The sequence below is a fragment of the Aspergillus terreus genome, genomic scaffold (genome assembly GCF_000149615.1).
Source record: "Aspergillus terreus NIH2624 scaffold_10 genomic scaffold, whole genome shotgun sequence".
Taxonomy (NCBI): Eukaryota; Fungi; Ascomycota; class Eurotiomycetes; order Eurotiales; family Aspergillaceae; genus Aspergillus; species Aspergillus terreus.
In genome coordinates, this window is record NT_165933.1 from 304,450 (window position 1) to 322,284 (window position 17,835).

General features: G+C 52.5%; 9 protein-coding genes across 9 annotated transcripts; 4 read left to right on the forward strand and 5 right to left on the reverse strand.

The window, feature by feature from the left end:
- Positions 1-93: 93 nt before the first annotated feature.
- ATEG_06951 (exosome non-catalytic core subunit RRP40) lies at positions 94-927 on the reverse strand (the record flags this gene model as incomplete). Its single annotated transcript, XM_001209637.1, has 1 exon — positions 94-927. The coding sequence occupies one exon, from the start codon at positions 925-927 to the stop codon at positions 94-96; it is 834 nt and encodes a 277-aa protein (XP_001209637.1).
- A 334-nt stretch (positions 928-1,261) lies between these two features.
- On the forward strand, positions 1,262-3,214 carry ATEG_06952 (ribosome-associated complex protein SSZ1; the record flags this gene model as incomplete). The annotated part of the gene is made up of 5 exons (XM_001209638.1): positions 1,262-1,348; positions 1,423-1,459; positions 1,531-1,657; positions 1,721-2,492; positions 2,549-3,214. The coding sequence occupies 5 exons, from the start codon at positions 1,262-1,264 to the stop codon at positions 3,212-3,214; spliced, it is 1,689 nt and encodes a 562-aa protein (XP_001209638.1).
- Positions 3,215-4,007: 793 nt separating this feature from the next.
- On the reverse strand, positions 4,008-4,936 carry ATEG_06953 (SUR7/PalI family protein; the record flags this gene model as incomplete). The annotated part of the gene is made up of 4 exons (XM_001209639.1): positions 4,008-4,257; positions 4,314-4,496; positions 4,562-4,859; positions 4,924-4,936. 4 exons carry the CDS (start codon positions 4,934-4,936, stop codon positions 4,008-4,010), a joined length of 744 nt encoding a protein of 247 aa, XP_001209639.1.
- A 708-nt stretch (positions 4,937-5,644) lies between these two features.
- ATEG_06954 (tRNA methyltransferase RSM22) lies at positions 5,645-9,673 on the forward strand (the record flags this gene model as incomplete). Its single annotated transcript, XM_001209640.1, has 6 exons — positions 5,645-5,710; positions 5,803-5,988; positions 6,069-6,374; positions 6,442-6,675; positions 7,104-7,111; positions 7,300-9,673. The coding sequence occupies 6 exons, from the start codon at positions 5,645-5,647 to the stop codon at positions 9,671-9,673; spliced, it is 3,174 nt and encodes a 1,057-aa protein (XP_001209640.1).
- A 228-nt stretch (positions 9,674-9,901) lies between these two features.
- Positions 9,902-10,822, reverse strand: ATEG_06955 (DASH complex subunit SPC19; the record flags this gene model as incomplete). Its single annotated transcript, XM_001209641.1, has 3 exons — positions 9,902-10,194; positions 10,298-10,625; positions 10,691-10,822. The coding sequence occupies 3 exons, from the start codon at positions 10,820-10,822 to the stop codon at positions 9,902-9,904; spliced, it is 753 nt and encodes a 250-aa protein (XP_001209641.1).
- Positions 10,823-12,413: 1,591 nt separating this feature from the next.
- Positions 12,414-12,919, forward strand: ATEG_06956 (mitochondrial 37S ribosomal protein uS14m; the record flags this gene model as incomplete). Its single annotated transcript, XM_001209642.1, has 3 exons — positions 12,414-12,523; positions 12,617-12,788; positions 12,857-12,919. The coding sequence occupies 3 exons, from the start codon at positions 12,414-12,416 to the stop codon at positions 12,917-12,919; spliced, it is 345 nt and encodes a 114-aa protein (XP_001209642.1).
- A 570-nt stretch (positions 12,920-13,489) lies between these two features.
- On the forward strand, positions 13,490-14,076 carry ATEG_06957 (uncharacterized protein; the record flags this gene model as incomplete). The annotated part of the gene is made up of 3 exons (XM_001209643.1): positions 13,490-13,561; positions 13,640-13,730; positions 13,790-14,076. 3 exons carry the CDS (start codon positions 13,490-13,492, stop codon positions 14,074-14,076), a joined length of 450 nt encoding a protein of 149 aa, XP_001209643.1.
- A 1,101-nt stretch (positions 14,077-15,177) lies between these two features.
- ATEG_06958 (sucrase/ferredoxin-like domain-containing protein) lies at positions 15,178-16,083 on the reverse strand (the record flags this gene model as incomplete). The annotated part of the gene is made up of 2 exons (XM_001209644.1): positions 15,178-15,867; positions 15,937-16,083. The coding sequence occupies 2 exons, from the start codon at positions 16,081-16,083 to the stop codon at positions 15,178-15,180; spliced, it is 837 nt and encodes a 278-aa protein (XP_001209644.1).
- A 725-nt stretch (positions 16,084-16,808) lies between these two features.
- Positions 16,809-17,631, reverse strand: ATEG_06959 (CAAX prenyl protease RCE1; the record flags this gene model as incomplete). Its single annotated transcript, XM_001209645.1, has 2 exons — positions 16,809-17,336; positions 17,386-17,631. The coding sequence occupies 2 exons, from the start codon at positions 17,629-17,631 to the stop codon at positions 16,809-16,811; spliced, it is 774 nt and encodes a 257-aa protein (XP_001209645.1).
- Between the last annotated feature and the right edge of the window lie 204 nt (positions 17,632-17,835).

Below are 17,835 nucleotides of genomic sequence, written 5' to 3' on the forward strand. Positions count from 1 at the left end.
AATCGCTCATGCTCCATATCTATGTCAAATAATAGAAACAATAAAATTCGAATGAAGTAATCACCCGCATGCAATCATTCAATATACTCGTCATCAACCATCCACTTTCATTTCCCGTAGAATTCTGGTGACAAGCTTTTTCTGGTCTGCTGGATTCAGATTGTGCTCGTCAATTGTGCTTAAACATCTGCCAATGGCGACTGTCGCTTTTATCGCAGAGTCACCTCCATTGGCGCAATCCACCCAAACTTTGCCATTGCGGCCGACTGCGATTTCAAATCCACCAACTTTCTCCAGCTTTTTGCCCAGCTCATCCAATACCACCAGGCCATCCACACCTTCTTGGTTCTCTGCAGAGGACGAGCTCGCTCTCATTAGCCTGGCTGCCATGCCCGTTGAGATATCAAAGACCATCCCGCCGGTCAAAGGTCCCAATCCACCGGGTTCAGCTCTCCCCGTGGCAGGGTTGACACAGGTCAGCTCGACTTCAGCGCCGGCCCCAAGGCCTGTGGACAATACTCGGGCATACACCAAGTCTCCCTGTCTCAGCATTGGCCTCGTCTTTTTTGTCGCACCCTCAAAAGCAAGCTGTCCAAGCAATACTTGAGGAGCCTGTGGCGTGATCATGCAATGGAAATAATCCGGGCTCGAGTGGTGAATTTGCGCAATCACCAAGTCGTTCGCAATGGGTACATAGCGGCGGTTCGGAGTGGGCAGAAGAGACACAGCGTTTCTCTTGGGATCTGTGGTGAGGATACCGGGTTGCGTCGCTGCGAGAACATGATCGGACGATTTAGACGTCGAAGATGGAGGTTGGGAGAGGAGGCGAAGGCCGGGGCCTAGTCGCAGTGGTGCTGAGGAATTGGAGGATGGCAAGTATTCGGAGGGTACATGGTCTCCCGGTAGGAGAATTAATGGTGACGACATGGTGAGTTCGGAAAAGATGAGGCCGAAATAATCGGTGGGATATGCGGAAGAGAGAACGTGGAAAAGAGGGAAGAGAAAAGAGGGCCTTATCGCAAGCTATCACCACGTGATATCCACACACCGCCACAGTCTAGTTTGGCTATCGATAAGCACCAGCCACACCGCCCGCCTCTTTGACAAACAGTCCAAAATTTTTTTCTTCGGGTTGCAGGCCGAAAGAGAGTAAAAGGCGAGATCTTCTAACCGTCTTCTTCTCTTCCCCCACCCTCACTTTCCACTTCCCTCTTGATATCTATTTCCTTCTCTTCTTTCATATCTCAATCCATAATTCGCTATGAGTGAGACGAACGGCGCCCCCGAGAGATTCGCCATTGGTATCTCCTTTGGCAACTCCTCCAGTTCCATTGCCCGCATCAACCCTGTACGTGAACTTTCCGCGGCATTGTACGCCTGCATGCAAGTTGGAGGCAATGACTAATGGAGATCCATTTATAGGAGGGCAAGGCAGAGGTTATCGCCAACGAAGAAGGAGGTTCGTTTCTGATTCAATCCTGTCCTACCGGTGTGCGTGTTCTGAACTGTCCCGCTAACTCTCTTCAATAGACCGCCAGATTCCTTCCGTCCTTTCGTACATCGATGGTGAAGAGTACCACGGTACTCAGGCCAAGGCCCAGCTTATTCGCAACTCCAAGAACACCGTCGCATACTTCAGAGACTACCTGGGCAAGGAGTAATACTCACCCACCCGATGCCAACTAGAGCCTTGATTGAATCTGACATGAACGAATCACAGCTTCAAGTCGATAGACCCTACTCCCTGCCACAACTCGGCTCACCCTCAGCAGAGCGACTCTACCGTCGCGTTCTCCATTTGCGACTCTTCTGACGAGACCCCCAACACCGTCACTGTCTCAGAGATTGCGACCCGCCACCTCCGCCGCCTGAAGAACTCTGCGTCCGACTACCTTGGTAGGGAAGTCAACGCCGCCGTTATCACCGTCCCCACCGACTTCAAGGATTCCCAGCGTGAGGCTCTGACTGCTGCTGCCAAGGCTGCTGGTCTGGAAGTTCTGCAACTCATCCATGAGCCTGTGGCCGCTGCCCTGGCCTATGATGCGAGACCCGAGGCGACTGTGACTGATAAGCTCATCGTGGTGGCCGATCTGGGTGGCACTCGCTCCGACGCTGCCGTCATTGCTTGCCGTGGTGGCATGTACACCATTCTTGCTACTGCTCACGACTATGAACTGGGCGGTGCCTCATTGGACCAGATCATCATCGATCACTTCGCCAAGGAATTCATCAAGAAGCACAAGACCGACCCTCGCGAGAACGCTCGTGGTCTCGCCAAGCTGAAGCTCGAGGGTGAGGCTGCCCGTAAGACGCTGAGTCTGGGCACCAATGCCAGCCTGAGCATTGAGAGTCTTGCCGATGGAATCGATTTCAGCTCGACTGTCAACCGCACCCGCTTCGAGCTCCTCTCCAACAAGGTCTTCGCTCAGTTCACTGGCCTGATCGAGCAGGTTGTTAAGAAGGCTGGCTTCGATGTTCTGGACATCGACGAGGTTCGTCTAATATTTATTGCTCCCCGTCGTGAAATTCATTCTAACTAAATGCAAAGGTTATCTTCGCTGGTGGCGCCTCTCACACCCCCAAGATCGCCCAGCTTGCCCGCAACATCTTCCCGGAGACGACTAAGATCCTTGCTCCTTCTACTTTCACCGGCTCCATCAACCCCTCCGAGCTGGCCCCTCGTGGTGCTGCCATCCAGGCTTCCCTGATCCAGGAGTTCGACAAGGAGGACATCGAGCAGTCCATTCACCCCATGGTCACCGCCACTCCCCACCTCCAGAAGGCCATTGGCGTCGAGTTTGCCTCGGGCGAGTCTGTCGAGTTCAAGCCTCTCCTGAACGCCGATACTGCCCTCCCCGCCCGCCGTCTGGCTCAGTACAACGCTCCCAAGGAGGGCGGCGACGTTATCATCCGCGTCTGCGAGGGCGTCCGTGAGATCAAGGTCACCAAGCCGGAGCCTAAGCCCAAGGAGGAGAAGCCCAAGACTGAAGACGACGAGGAGGACTCCGACTTCGACTCTGATGAGGAGGAGGAGGAGACCCGTGAAATTGTGTGGAAGACCGAGAAGCCCGTCGCCGAGCTTGCCGTCAAGGGCGTCAAGGCCGGCAGCAAGGTCGAGTTGATGGTTCACGTCAACGCTGACTTGGGTCTGCAGATCACCGCCCGTGAAGTTGGTGGCCAGAGCGCCGTCCGCGGTGCTGTCCAGGCCGCTTGAACGGCTGTCTGATCTTCGCACCTTAATATTCACTTTATTTCATTGTCATCTCTCAGGATTCGCGCTGTCATGTTTAACGCTTCTGCATTTTCCCTTTTCTACTGAAATATTTGAATATCAGACTTTTGAATGATGTGCCGGTTTGAAGGCCACGCACTTCGATTTCTGACTTCGGATTGCTCAGGCCAAATATCTGTTGATCAGTCCACTCCCAGCAAGAGATGCCTGTTGTTTCTCTGCATTTGGCTTGCAATGACTGCTTGATGATGAATGTACCCATGATGTTTCCCAAAAGTATATAGAGAGAATACTGGTCTCAATAGACTCATAGAGCTGTTTGCAACATTATTATACAATTAACTAACTGATAGTAAAAGACTATAGATCTCGTAAAACCGTTATCCAAAAGCAAGTATTAAGGTAAACCATGAACATAACCCAAGAATATTATGGGGCACAGGGTGCCCCAGGTAAGAAACTATAGAAACCCGACAACCTGGGGGTATATCTCGAGTCAGATTAGAAATATTCAAGACATTTCTGCAAAGACTCCCGCGAGATAACAGAGCTGAAGTAGATCACTGAACCACACAATTCCAGAAAAAATGAGCGAACCTTGAAGGAGTATCCTCGTTGTGTATCATACTTCTGACGCTTCCGGGTCCTGCGCGATCCTGTTAAACCCCGAACCCCAGTGCGCCACAAGAAATACTATTTTGCCTCATCCTGCCCGCCATGATTAGGAGCTGGTCCTCCGCAACAGCATGCACACATGCATACAGACTACTGCCGCTTATGGGTTCGCTTCCTTGTTGCCGCTTCTCACACTGGCGGATCGCTGGGAAGGGAAGAAACCACGGCGGCGGTGTTCACGGCCACTGTAACCTTCCTTTCTGCCGCCAACAGCACCGCCCATGCAGTACAACACGCAGGAGATGATCAGTAAGGCGACCGAAGTCCACATGAAGGCGAAAGATTTCACACCAAGGCGAGCGGACTGGCCATTGGCGTTGAACTTGTTGCGGCCTTGGACGAAAACAGCCCTGCAAGTCGTTCATTAATGGATGTGACTTTCTGGGGGCGAGTTGGGGAAGCTTACGTCATGAGACAGGTAGCGATGATCTGGAAAACCAGAGCGATCCATGCCATGAGGGAGGAAATGTAGCTTCCAATACGAGTGCACATCGCCAGGAAACCGGTGAATAACGAGACAACGGCGAAGAACAAGGCGATGATGAGGAAGGGCCAGGAGAATCGCGAAGTCAGGAAGTAATGGCTCGTCCTGGGAATGGTTAGCATTAGTCTCTTCGACCGCCCCAAGGGCTTCCTCAAGCAGAGAGCGCATACCCGATGAATGCTGGAGGGATGTTGGTGGTAGTACCGAAGTTGCGATGACTGGGAGGGTCAAATGGGAAGTCAGGATAGGATGTGCCACACTCGCTCTTCCCATTATCGTTGACTGCGCAGATATTCCAGAAGGTCCATCGCGACAACGCAGGGGCCCCAGGAATATTGCTGGTGTCCACTTGGAGCAGATAGATCTCATTCAGAGGGATCGAGTTTCTTGCTCCTCCCAGGAGAGTGAGGAACATCAATAGGAGGGCTGAGGCCGTGAAGAACAGGCCCAGGAAGCCTAGCGTCACTCCTGTACCATCGTGCATTAGCTATTGTGTCTAGTACAATGGTATCGGTCTGGATGGGAGTCTTACTGCCAATAGCCATGGTGGCGCTCTGTGCCTTGAAGTTCCGATTGAGGTTGGTGCAAGGTTAAAGTAGAGATTCAGGCGCAATCGCAAATGTCGCGATACAGAGTAAGCATTCAACAACGATCAGGATAGGAGAAAGTAGGCGATAGAGAAGAAGTAAGCCAGTAGATTATTAGTGGGAGGGCGTCAAGACTTCAGGGTATTAAAGCGGATCCGGAGATCCCGGCGACCCTGAGCCGAGCCATAGAGTCGCGAGAGTAGTGATATAATAATGAGGGCGCATCATCAAGTCTTCCCATGGAATCGGACGGAGGAGATGGTTCGTCAGACCAGGAGGTTGCGCAAAAGGCAGCCGAAGTATCTCGACGTCATCGTTGCAGAACCACAGGAGACGCTAAACCCAATTGGGGTGACCACGCCGCTGGGTTCATGACGTTGCGATTTCTTCCCCCCTACTTACTGCTGTTGACTCTCTGCACTCGCTGACGTTGCACCCACCGTCGACTTCATCCAGCCTGACCCATTTTGACCTCTTCGGTTGACGCAGGTCCTTGGCTGAAAAACTCAAATCGTGAAAATTTCTCTCCATCTCAGGAGGACCCATCGGCCTCTGGCTGCCGTTTCGGTTCTCTTCGGTTCCTAGAGGAACTACACACCTCTTACTGGCCCTCGAAAGATTTAGGCGGAAGGAAACCTGATACCAGGTGAGGGGATCCATCTAGAGATGGCCACTTGGGCATACCCACCCCTACCTGCGGAGCACTTGGACCGGGAAGCTGACAGCGCATTGGTACGACATCTGGCTTTTTGGGCCTATTTCCTTCCTTGAGTTTTGCCTTACATGAAGTGTGTGGGAACGCTGATTGTCCATCCCAATTGTAGGCCAGAGAACTCGAATGGCTATTGCGCTCTCTGCAAGACTCCCTCACGTCCCTTAGGGAGGGCCTCCGCGAGTGCGCTGTACTTCTTGCGCCAAAGGAGCCTGGTTCAACCTTAGTCCTATCCTCGCTTAGATCGGAGCACGTAAAAGGTTTTGTGACTCGCGTAGGCACCAAGATTGTGAAAGGTGTATGTGTTCCTATTGGTGTAATGTGTCGACGTCTACCTGGTCCAACAAGGAATCCCAACTGACTTCTCCGCTGCGATAGGATATTCAATTGCGACTCAACTCCCTTGCTTCCCCTCGTGGATCAGGCAACACCCGACTATGCCTCTCAAGCTCTCCTACCGCCCCGGAACTCGTGCTTCACCAACTCGTGTCCGTGAGAAACTTGGTTAACCAAAGTCTTGATATCGTCGATGTGAGCGCATGGACCGGCGATCCCCTCAACGCCAATTTCATCTTCAGTCAATTGCACCTCCTACATGAAACTATATCCGAGGCACGGCAATTACTGAAAGGAGAAAATGATAATACTCGAGGCAAATGGTGGGACACCAGCGCGGAGGAGGAGGTACGTTGTGTTGTGGTTGGATATGTTGAAGATGATTCACTTTGGACGCGGTTGCTAATTTGCGCAGATGTTTGATCCTCCGTTACCACCATACCTGTCTTTCCAACTATTGATCGCCGACTCTGCTCTTGTGCTGTACCTGAGAACTTTAGAGTCTGCTACGCCCACACATACTCCAACAGCCTTCGCAACTGATATCTCTCTGACGGGGTTCAACTTGCGAGACCGATTATTCGGGACGCGGCATCGTGCGCACGATGAGGCTGGCGACGTGTTTACTTGGAAGGGCGAAGAAGTGAAGGTAAAGGAGAAGGTCCGCGTTGAAAGCCAGGATCCCAGCCTAATGGCCGTGATGGCTAAGTTGACAGCACTGCAACATGAAGTGATGAAGTGGATGTCCGCCTTGAATGTGCTTATGGGGAATGACGATACGGATAGTGAAAACTGACTTACTCCCTATATCCACGTACATATCCATTAATATATACTGCAAGTTTTAGAACTTCAGTTCACCTCATGATGCCTGCTCATAGATCTCAAGTTACATAATCAATATAAAAACTCTAGCCACCAATAGGAGGCGCGGAATTTCCGACCTGGACCTTTTTCTTGGCGCTGGTTTTCTTGTTGGAGCTCTCAGGTGGCGCTGCATTTTCTTCACCACTCCCACGCCGTCAATTGTCGTTTGAGCGCCATAGAAGGGGTTGAGGATGCTGTCAATTTCGCCAGCATCAAGAGTAAGCAGGCCTTGCTCTCATGATCTTATGCGCGCTTTCGTCTACCAGTCGTCCGCGACCAGTCCGCAACAGCTCCGACGCGGAGCTGCGACGCTCGGAGCCCTACGATGCGAAACGAGGATTTTAACGAAGAATTCGCGCCCTTTATCGCCTTTGAGACTTGGTAGAAACACAGCGCCGCTATGCAGAACAGGTCGTTGGAAGCTAGGGAGGAGATATGCATCAAGCGCTTCATCTGAAACTGCGGATAAGCACGCGGATCGGAAAGATGCCATATACGGTGTCATCGACAAGATCAACGAAAACGAAGTCGAACTTGCCGAACTTATGGACGAGTTGAACTTGCTGGACGATTATCACGGTGCGATTAACTTTGATGGACCGGACTATGACGATGCGGTCAGTCAGACGATTGGACAGCGAGACCACCAAATGTTGGAAGCCCGCGTACGGATGGCGAGACAGCAGTTCGGAGACGTTCTCCCTGATGGATACTTGAATGCGACCGAGACTGAACTGTATACTCAACTCTATGGGGAGCCCATCATCCGTCACGAGGAGCCTGAAGGTGCATTGAACATCGAGGAAACAGAGTCCGATACACTGCTTCGCGAAGATGGTAAGGGGGGATGGGAAGAAGTGCAATATGAACGTTTTGAATCCGATGCTGAGGTGCCCTTGGTTTATGATATGGAAGTCGGCCCGCTGGAGGATGAATCTGCTGCCATGCAGCGGACCCGGGAAGTGGCTGAACAATTGGGTGGAGAGGTCATGCTCGAGCAGTTTGAGGATGAAGCAAACCCAGATTCGACGCCACGTCTGCATCCTCTAACTGTGGAGGGCAAGTTTTCGACTGATCCTAGCACGGTTTTCCTTCCCAAAGATACTGTGACGGGACCTATATCCGTCATTCTTTCCGACTACTCGAACAAACACATTGCGGACGTCGCGCATCGTGTCTTCGGTGGCACACGAGTCCCATACTCCACTACCACTCCTCCTCCGCGCGCCCAGATGCCGCAACTACCGATACCGCTGGAAGCTTCCCAGCGCCATATGAGTGAGATGGAGGCAAACGCATACATTGCTACGCTGTACCCCGGAATGTACGCGTCGGTTTTGAGTGTATTGACAGAAGTCAGGAAGCGTCTAGGATCAGACTGGATTCGTCAGTTGTTAACGCAAGAGGGTGGTCCGCATGTGCTTGATGCTAGTGCTGGAGGTGCAGGTGTTTTAGCCTGGAGAGACGTCCTGCGTGCCGAATGGGAGTTGATGGTCCCGGACCATCCCCAGTCGAGCCCATATCCTGTAGGCAGGTCGACGGTGGTGACAGGATCAGAAACTCTACGGCTGCGTGCTAGTTTGATGCTGGAGAACACCTCATTTTTGCCACGACTACCTGACTACGTTCATATTCGGGAGAAGCCTACTCTGGATGACCAGCGCGCTCCTCCCAAACGCAAGCAGTACGATGTTATCATCGCTCCACATTCGTTGTTGGGCATTGAAGAAGAGTACATGCGGAAAGAGCATGTTGAGAATCTCTGGAATCTTCTCAACCCTAACGGAGGTGTGCTCATCCTCCTTGAGAAGGGTCATCAGAAGGGCTTTGAGGCTATTGCTGGGGCCCGTGACATGCTCCTCAAGCGCCATATCTCGAGTCCTGGCTCAGTCCAATATGAAGACTTTTTGCAGTCCCCCGGGGGTGGAAAATACGTGAACAAAGAGGCTGGAATGATAATTGCTCCCTGCACGAACCATGAAAAATGCCCCATGTTCAATGTGGCTGGCCATTCCAAGGGTCGCAAGGACTACTGTCATTTCGAGCAACGATACATTCGCCCACCCTTCCTCCAGCGTATCCTAGGCATCAAGGACCGGAACCATGAAGATGTGAAATTCAGTTATGTTGCTGTCCAACGCGGTGTCGACCGACGCGAAAAGGACGGCATCGTCCAAGGGGCTGCAGCGACCGACGCGGCCTTCGTGGGATATGAACACCTACATGACTCTCCTGCAGAGCAGTCTGAGGCTACGGAAGAGCCCACGTCTACTACAGCTGAAGGAAGCGAAAGGCCATCCGCGGAGGGAGCTGAACAATTTCACGCACTGACGCTCCCTCGCATTGTGTACCCACCTATGAAACGTCGTGGCCATGTCATCTTCGACCTCTGCACTTCCGCTGGAAAGATCGAACGCTGGACTGTTCCTCGGTCTTACAGTCGCCGGGCATTTAAGGATGCACGCAAGGCGCAGTGGGGTGATCTGTGGGCGCTTGGTGCGAAGACTCGTATTCCGCGCTCCCTGAGGCTCGGCGATAAGCATGGCGAGGGAAAGAAAGAGCGTCTCGCGCGGAGAGCTGTTGAACGAGCCGAGATGAACGAAACAGAGGAGATGCAGCTCGAGGAGGCTGGCTCCGCTTGGCCTGATCTGCCCGTCCCCAAACGGAAGAAAGGTCAGAATATCCCAAGCTGGAAGAAGCATGCGGATAAAAAGAAGCTACGACAGGCTACAAAGAAGCATGCAGCTGCACAATTAGCACACGATGACTCTTTGGCCTAGTTTGGAGATTGTCTTTACCCTGCAACAAACGGATATGGTTATGGTGGAAACGTAAGGCGGCGTCAAACTGCGATATACAATGGTTTTTGGCTCAGTGGACAGTGGGTTTTCGAAGTTCCTTCATGTTCTGTATATTATATCATATGTACAATAGACACTACCCTCCTGTATGTAATTGATCTCCTCACTCAGAGTCAATACTTCATCTCTAAGTATAAGTCTACTCGATCATTCAGCCATAATGTCATTGTAGACTTTGGCATGTGTGTGGCTGTGCTCTGAGGTGACCAGTAGTCTCACATTCCCACTACACCATGTTGGCATGAGGGCTCGCCTTTCATGTCTCTGCCAGTACTCCGCTAGATCTCGTCGCGGAAGTTGGGCGTATTTGCGAGTGGGCCATAAGCCACTAGGTTTAGGGGCTGGGATTCTCCGCACATATCGATATCCCGGCGGAACGAAAATGATATCCTCCGTCGGTTGAGGGGACTCGTGTGAGACACCGTGGGAGTCAGGGAAGGCTGATGGGCTGCATTCCCCGCTCCTATCCTACTAAAACCATCCGCAGGAGTCCGGTTCACTGCGCAGCCATGCTCTTTCTCAGCTGACGTTCTCTCTGCTTACTTTGCAGCTCCAGTCGTTCAACTGCATACTGCAGACGTTCTCTCTTCTGGACCAGCCGTCTCAACTCCGCGGCTTTGCCTGTGGCACTTCCTCGTTGTCGATCACCCGATGCGCTGCTCTGACTGCGACTTGTCGTCGCACGATTCTCGTTGGAGTAGAGTCGCCCCTCTTGGAGCTCGCATTTCGCCCGCAGACCTTGTTCGCGGCGGGAAAGCTTTTCGACGTGGTTTGACGCTAGAGATAGAAGGTGTGCGATGCTTGGTGTGATCTCGTCCAATAGAGATTGTTGTGCTTCGCGCAAAGTTGGCTCTGGTAGAAGTTCAAAATGCTGTAAAATAACGTCAGTACAGTACACTGGGTCTGCTTGCGAATCATTATGATCAGGACACGTACTCTGGTTGTTTGTAGCACCTTGCACATTCGGGGAAAGTCATTGATGCCGGAATCAAGGGTGGAGATGGAGGAATCGAGGAGCTGAAGGGAGGACTGAAGGGAATTAACGGAGGATGATAGAGAATCGGCCATGATGGTAGAATTGCGTATAGACTGGTGGAAGAGAGTGAGATGCAGAAAGCAGAAACGGCCGCGATTGTTTACATTTCGGAGGGGTTGCGGACAGATGCCAAAAGCGGCAAGCGGCCAGGGCTTACGTAAAGGCGGCGGGAATTCGGACTTCGGGAGAAACCTCGTTGCTCCCGCTCCTCCTGGTCGCATCGTTCCGGCTTCATCTTCTCCCTCCTGTCACTCACGCTCAAGACATATTCGTGAACTCATCCACACCGTCACCATGTCTATCCTTCCCAAGAAGTTCCCCACCCCCGTCGGTAAGTGAAGGTTCCCGGTTCTGAGTCGCTGTTGGGCCTGAAGTACTGACAAAGTTGCCTCCTACAGCCAAGCCTATGGGCCCCTTCTTCGCTGCCGGTATGCACCATTCACCATGTTTGCTTGGACTCATCGGAACCACATGAAATACGGAATTTGGAGAGATTGTGGACATGCGCTTTTGCGCTCTGGAAATACTCGATACTGATGGAACTGCGCTTCTAGGCCTGGTCATCCTCTACGGCATCAACTCCTTCGGCAACCTGCTCATGTCGAGTAAGTTCCCTCAACGACTATGAGACAGTCTCATCACTACATCGGAGTGCCTTCCGGTCGCTTATGCCGGAAGCTCGGATACGGAGAGATCATGGCTGACTTTCGATGTAGCCGACGAGTTCAAGAACGACCCCCGCAACCCCAACCTCAAGAACAAGCACTAAATTGGCCCGGACCAAACGATTGCTTGATAGTGCGGATATGACGGGAGGAATGTGATTGTCGTGGGTGGCTTGTCACCCTGTTACTGTTTCGCTGTTTCGATTTGCGGGCAGTTGCTCTGTACAGGCATATAGACTACGCCGTCATAGTTTGACGAATTGACAAGTTGTACCACTATTTCGATCCTGGCTCTACGCGGCCACGATTAACCCGGCCTTCCTACGTCGCAATCTGGTTCAACTGCTACACGTTGCCTTCATTGCCTGGCGGTCCAACGACCAGCTGGTTCGTTCACCATCACCAATGCTGAGACTTCCCTGTGTGGCCTATCAAGCTCGATTAGTTTTGTATCGATGGTTTCCTGATCAACCTTATGCCGCTTGCCCGCTGTCTCCATCCACTATGCTATAATCATGTCCGGAACTGTCGGAGAGCGCCTACCAGAAGCTCTCTGGGAGAAAAGTAACCAGTCATCTCAGTATAAGACGCTCAAGTCGCCTTATGATGGCATCTTAATACTTCCTCGGCGAGTGACTGGAACCTGATGGTCTCATACTCTGGTGCACTACGTAGAGTTGCGTTATGGGCACCGACCTTGAATTCTTCATCTTACACAGCATCTGTCTGAATAAAGTCAATCAGGAAGAGCTCATCATCCATATCACCAAAAGAACATCTAATTCCATACAAAGTCTCTTCCTAGTGTCCATGCGCAATATAAAATTCTATTGGGGGGTGGACCTAGTCCCAACCCGGCAATCGGCGGAGCACGTGACCCGCATCTCGGGGAAATCGAGCGACTCCGACACCTCCAGACAATTGTTGTAGAACACCAGCATCAAGACCCCCATTCACCATGGCTGCGCCGTTCCGAGCAAAGAGACTGGACCTGGGAGGGTTCATCAACGCCCGCGTTATCCGGGACCACACCAAGCGTAAGGTGTTCGAGCAGTACGAGCCTGAACGGTATGATGTTCTCCGTCGCCTCCTCGTCGCAACCGCGAAAGCGACGAATATCTGTGAGGATAAGATGCTAATCCGTTGATCTTCTCGGTTTAGGCAAGCGCTTCGTTACATCATTCGCAACACCACCCTTCCCCAGCGTGTCCGCGCCCAGGCTCAGCTGCAGTTGACCCAGATGCACGCCTACACCCGGCCTACGCAGATCAAGAACCGCTGCGTTGCTGGTGGAATTGCTCGGAGTGTCATTCGCGACTTCAGAATCGCTAGAGTGAGTATATGTCCTGGAGTGCGGTGGTGTTCTCCTGGGACAGTTGGTTAATTTGATGTCTCATGCAGTACCAATTCCGTCAGCAAGCGCTGGCTGGCGAGCTTCCCGGCGTGAAGAAGGCCAGTTGGTAAATGTCGAGATGGCTGGTTATACGATCACTTTACTTTCACTTTGACCGCTTGGGTTGGGTCGTGCGAAGGCGTTTGTTCTCCATAACTATTCTTTTTTGAGGACTGTACAATAGATTTCTAGCTTTGGTCAGGAAAATGATGTTCGACGAGTTTCTACCATGTGTGTGACTACTGTCAGTGTGGGTTTGAGTAAATTTGGGGTAGACCTTGGTGAAGATTGTTCTGACGGGGAATTGAGGACGTAAGTAGCCATCACTGGAGCGCTTCTGGTTGTTTAACTCTCTCCTTCCAGACACATATCTCTCACCCGCCTTTCAGCACTCCTTTGACCCATCTAAAGTCGTGGATGAGTGACCGTCTCTGTTACACTGGGTCTGTTTGGCCTCGCTGCACTTATCCTTGTCTCTACCACTGTTACAAGCTTCGACCCTCCTGCGTTTGTACGTCTGGAACGTTGACTCTCTTCTGTCCGAACGATAACCATTCCGCACCAGCATCATCCTTTTGACTTTCATTACATCGCCTCTTTCAGAATATAACAAGCCATTCGAATTAGCCTCCCACGAAACGATGTTCGTCTTTCGCAAGGAGGACATCCCCGCAGACCCAGTCTTCCCTGCAGAGCTGGAGAAACTCGGGCAAGTTCCTTGAGAGTTCAGCTGATCTTCAAGTCCCAGTTGCTAATATGCCTATAGTTACTTCGTTAATGACAAGGACCAGATCAGGAAGATCGTCGACCCAGCTCAGCCGTTTCAGTTCAAGATCAACCGGAACGACAGATGGAACGAGGTCCAAAGAGAGGCAATGAATGGTAAGTTCTCAATCTATCCAAACCTCTAAGTGGCTCATACCGACACCTGACATGCTCAGCCTGTATCCGCGATATCGTCTACTCGCGCCTCCGTGACCTGGGCCTTGGAACCTTGCGACTCCCATTGATGTCCGGAGCTGCTCGGCCCAATGTTCCAATCATGGTTTCCAAGAATCTGTCCTCCGCATCGAGGATTGTTGCCGTCTTTGGCGAGCCTGTGCAAGACCTGGGTATCTGGGCTTATCGAAGCATCGGTGGTGACGACGGTATCAACGTGGGTTCTGCAGTGTCTCTGGCTAAGGCTGTTCTTGGGAGTACGGAACCTTCTACTACGATGACAAAATAGAGCGCTGACACCAAGCCAGATGATAATGGAGATACCGCGCTCGTCCTGGCAAACACAGGACAGCTAGTCTGGTACTGTGGTGGTCGCAAGGCAATGACCCTGCAGTCCTGGCTCGCGCTGCCCCGGCCCACAGCCGCAGATCCGCCTATGATGATGTCAAGCAGGAACAAAATCCCCGGACACCACGACTGGCAGGCACACGTGGAGTCTGTCTTCGACGAAGTCCTGTCGGCTCGTGGGCGGCTCGTAAGCAAGGACGCGAAGATCGATATCATCGGACTGGCCGATGGCGGGCTGGGCGTGGTCCGATACTTGGCGAGGAACTGTATGGACGACGATCTATTATACCCTCTTTTTTTTTTTTTTTTTTTTTTTTTTTTGTCTTGGACGGAACTAACTTTCCACGGTGTAGGGGACTCCTGGCGTCCGTACGTCTCGGCGATCTGTCTTTCTAATCCCATGCATGACGTGTACCTCGACCTGCCGGATAGAGAGGAGAATGGCATGCGTGATCCCTCGTCGTATTCGTCGTTTGTTTCCTCGCGTTGCCGCGCCTACGTCCTGTCCGATCAACCTTTGGGTGTTCCGGTGCCGGGGTTCCGTGAGCATGGGTGTAACTGCTATTCTTCTGGCGAGTCGCTGCATATTGAGTGCATTATGCCGCGGGCGTGGGGGCATATGCTTGAGTGGCTGGCCATGGCCCATGATGACCAGGGTTATGGCGAGGCGGAACTAGAGATCAGAGAGGTCGATGAAGGTGAGACTTTCTAAAAGTTGTACGCCTGAGCATGGTGCCTCCTTTGACGGGTCTTCTGCGTTGCTGCACCGCTAGGAAAATGTTCACCCAGCAGAATAGACTGCCTACGTTTGAACAGAATTACATTGAGATAGTCTCCCTGCACAACCTACAGACTTCTCGCATATTCATTGGGCCTATCGGCGGGTCAAGCAAATGCAAGTATATGTACTAAGGTAGGCTCCGCTCACCCACAGGAGGATATGCAATGCTTCTATCAATTCTATAAGATCTGCACTAGGGCCCAACACATGCCAAAGCCACTATTGTACATTCAATACGTCTACCAGCCAGAGGCAAAACTATCATAAGCGCAAAATGTCCCCATTCCGATCAATCCCCCCGCGGAAGTGATCCTCCACCACCATCCCCCCCAAGATCGTCTCCTCCACGATACCCCGAACATGCTTCGGCTCGATACGGCCGTACCAGATGCCCTTACCCGCCAGCGGGTGCAGGATGGAGGTGCCACTCGTCTTCATACCGGGAGGAATATACACAATCACGTTCCCAGCATACTTATGGCCTCCGACGTGGCTGATCAGCCCGATATGCGCATGCTCAGGACCGTCGATAGTTTTCGCATCCTTCCCCGTGGAAGGAAATCCGCTGTCACGAAGCACCTTTTGAAATTCGTCCCGCAGCACTGGTGCCATGACGCCGCAGCGCATGTCACGCCCACCGTGGCCGCAGATCAGGACGACAGGCGACGTCTGGATATCGACTGCGTCTGGGAACGCGGACGAGAGCTCCGGCTTGCGGGTGAGCTCGGCCTTGCGTGGTTCAGGAAGCGACTCGGCCATTGCGCTCAGCTTCTCCGGGAGTAGGAAAGCGCGCACGAACGCCGAGAGGTCCGTGGTCTCTGTGCTCGTGGAGCCGAGGATGTCGGTCGGGATAGAGGGGAAGTATTTGAAGCTCGGGAAGAGGAAGGCCGACGCCGTGGCGGTAGATGAGGCCGGGAACGAGGAATTGCTGACAAGAACGTTGTTAAATGGCTGTTCGGATATTCCGTGTCAGAGGTGCTCTTATTGAGCCGAGTTCCTGCGAATCATGGGCCAACTTACGTCTGCGTAGGGCCCTCCACGGCCCATGAGGCGCTTCAGGCCTCGGACCAGCTCACCCCAGCTCTGGCCCTCCCCGTCGTTCTCAATGCGACTCGTCCAGTCGTTTTGGCCGGTGCAGACGAGGATCTGCTGCGCGTAGGCGGCCATTGTCCCATTCAGCGGCTGGTCATAGTCGATCGGAAGACCCTCGGGCATCGGCGGGGTCGCGGGACAGGCGCATGTCGATTCGGGACACGACTTGGTCACCGGGAATGGGGGAGGGATCTTGAGGGGAATGCGGGCTGGTTGTGATCGATAGCTGGTGGTAGAGAGGAGGCGAGACGCGGCTGATGTGCGGTGCCGGCAGAGAGGCGACCAGGAGGTCGCGGCTCGCAATCTCATGAGGTAGGGATTGTTGGATTGCTAGAAGAGGAGTAGGATGTCTGTCAAGGCAGGTTTATCACCAGTTGAAGGTATTCTAGCTGTGCGCCGAGAGTTGTTTGCAGGGAAAGTTCTCCGCGCTGGCAAAACCCCGAGCTCCGAGGCGGAGATAAGCGGATTCGATAAGGCGCGTGCTGGTTGGTTGATGCACAAGTATATCCGATCACTATAGAAATTGGTCTATACAAAGGAAGTCCTACAACTGCATCGTGTTTTAAGGATGGAGAAGGAAATGGAAAATGTGTGTATGAAGTTTCTATGTGACAAAATCATTATCATTACTGTACTTCAAATATTCAGACACAGAAGGGCAGAACACTGGTGGCAAGCGGAAACATGACTGTTCATCCTGGATATAATTAAAAGGGTTAAAACAGGCTGCAATTGAGATCTGCAACAATGCGAAGGCCGTGAGTCGTCACATGTAAGAACTGTGCACCCATACTCTACCACTACTTGGTTGTAAAACTAGCCAACGCACGGGGAGAGTCTGTCAGAGGCCACAGGGCATAATAAAAGGCAACGGCTCCTGCCACGAGGAGCGTGTAGTATGCGACACTCCAACCGATGGACAATTGAGTGTATGCATACATCGGAGTTCGCTCCGAATCTTCTTTTCCTTTGGCCAACGGAGGGCCTATGGGAACACTGCCCTCGACTCGTCCCCAGAGACGGGGGAGTCCGCACCAATTACAGAAGGTATGGGCCAGGATGGCGGCGGGGAGTGAGCCTGTCCGAAGATAGATAAATGTGGCGTACCAACCGAAGATGGTGGTGTAGCTGAACTGGAAGAGGGACCGGAACAAGGCCGCGAGGACCGAGGTGTCCGGGTGTGTCAGACGAAACTCGTAAAAGTGGTGGACATGAGCAATTCCAAAGTAGAGCGGAGCCACAAATACAATGCGGCCTGGGGAGATCTTGGCGAGAAGATGGAGAGGTACAATGGCTGAACGGAACATGATCTCCTCCGTGATAGGACCCTGCATCAGGATGAGTATGAAGATCAAAGAGGGAAGAGGATCTACTGACGGCGACATAGTTTCTCCAACCAATCCAGCCACGAAGCGTCTCTGACACTCTGCTTCCGCGGATCCAGTCCTTCCACTCGCCTTCGGCAATGCCTCGTTCGAACAGTGGGCCGGTAAACAGAACGGCCGTCAGGAGGAAACTACGCATGATCTCCGACATGCCGATGGGCCACCAGCCCATCAGTTTGAGGGCGTCGGAAAAGGAGGCATTATCCTTGGCGGTGATCAGCCAAAAAACGGCAATCATACTGATGACGCAAGACAGGGTCACCGCCCTGATTCTGGCTCGAATGACCGAGGGCGCATCCCGACTCAGGGTGGGGGATGGTCGAGTGGTGGAAGAGACATAGAACGGGACCACATAGATTAGAGTTAGGCAGACCTGGGAGGAGTCAGCTCAGAGCGATCGATAATCGGAATGAATTGCAGGTATATTAGGATGCATCTTTTC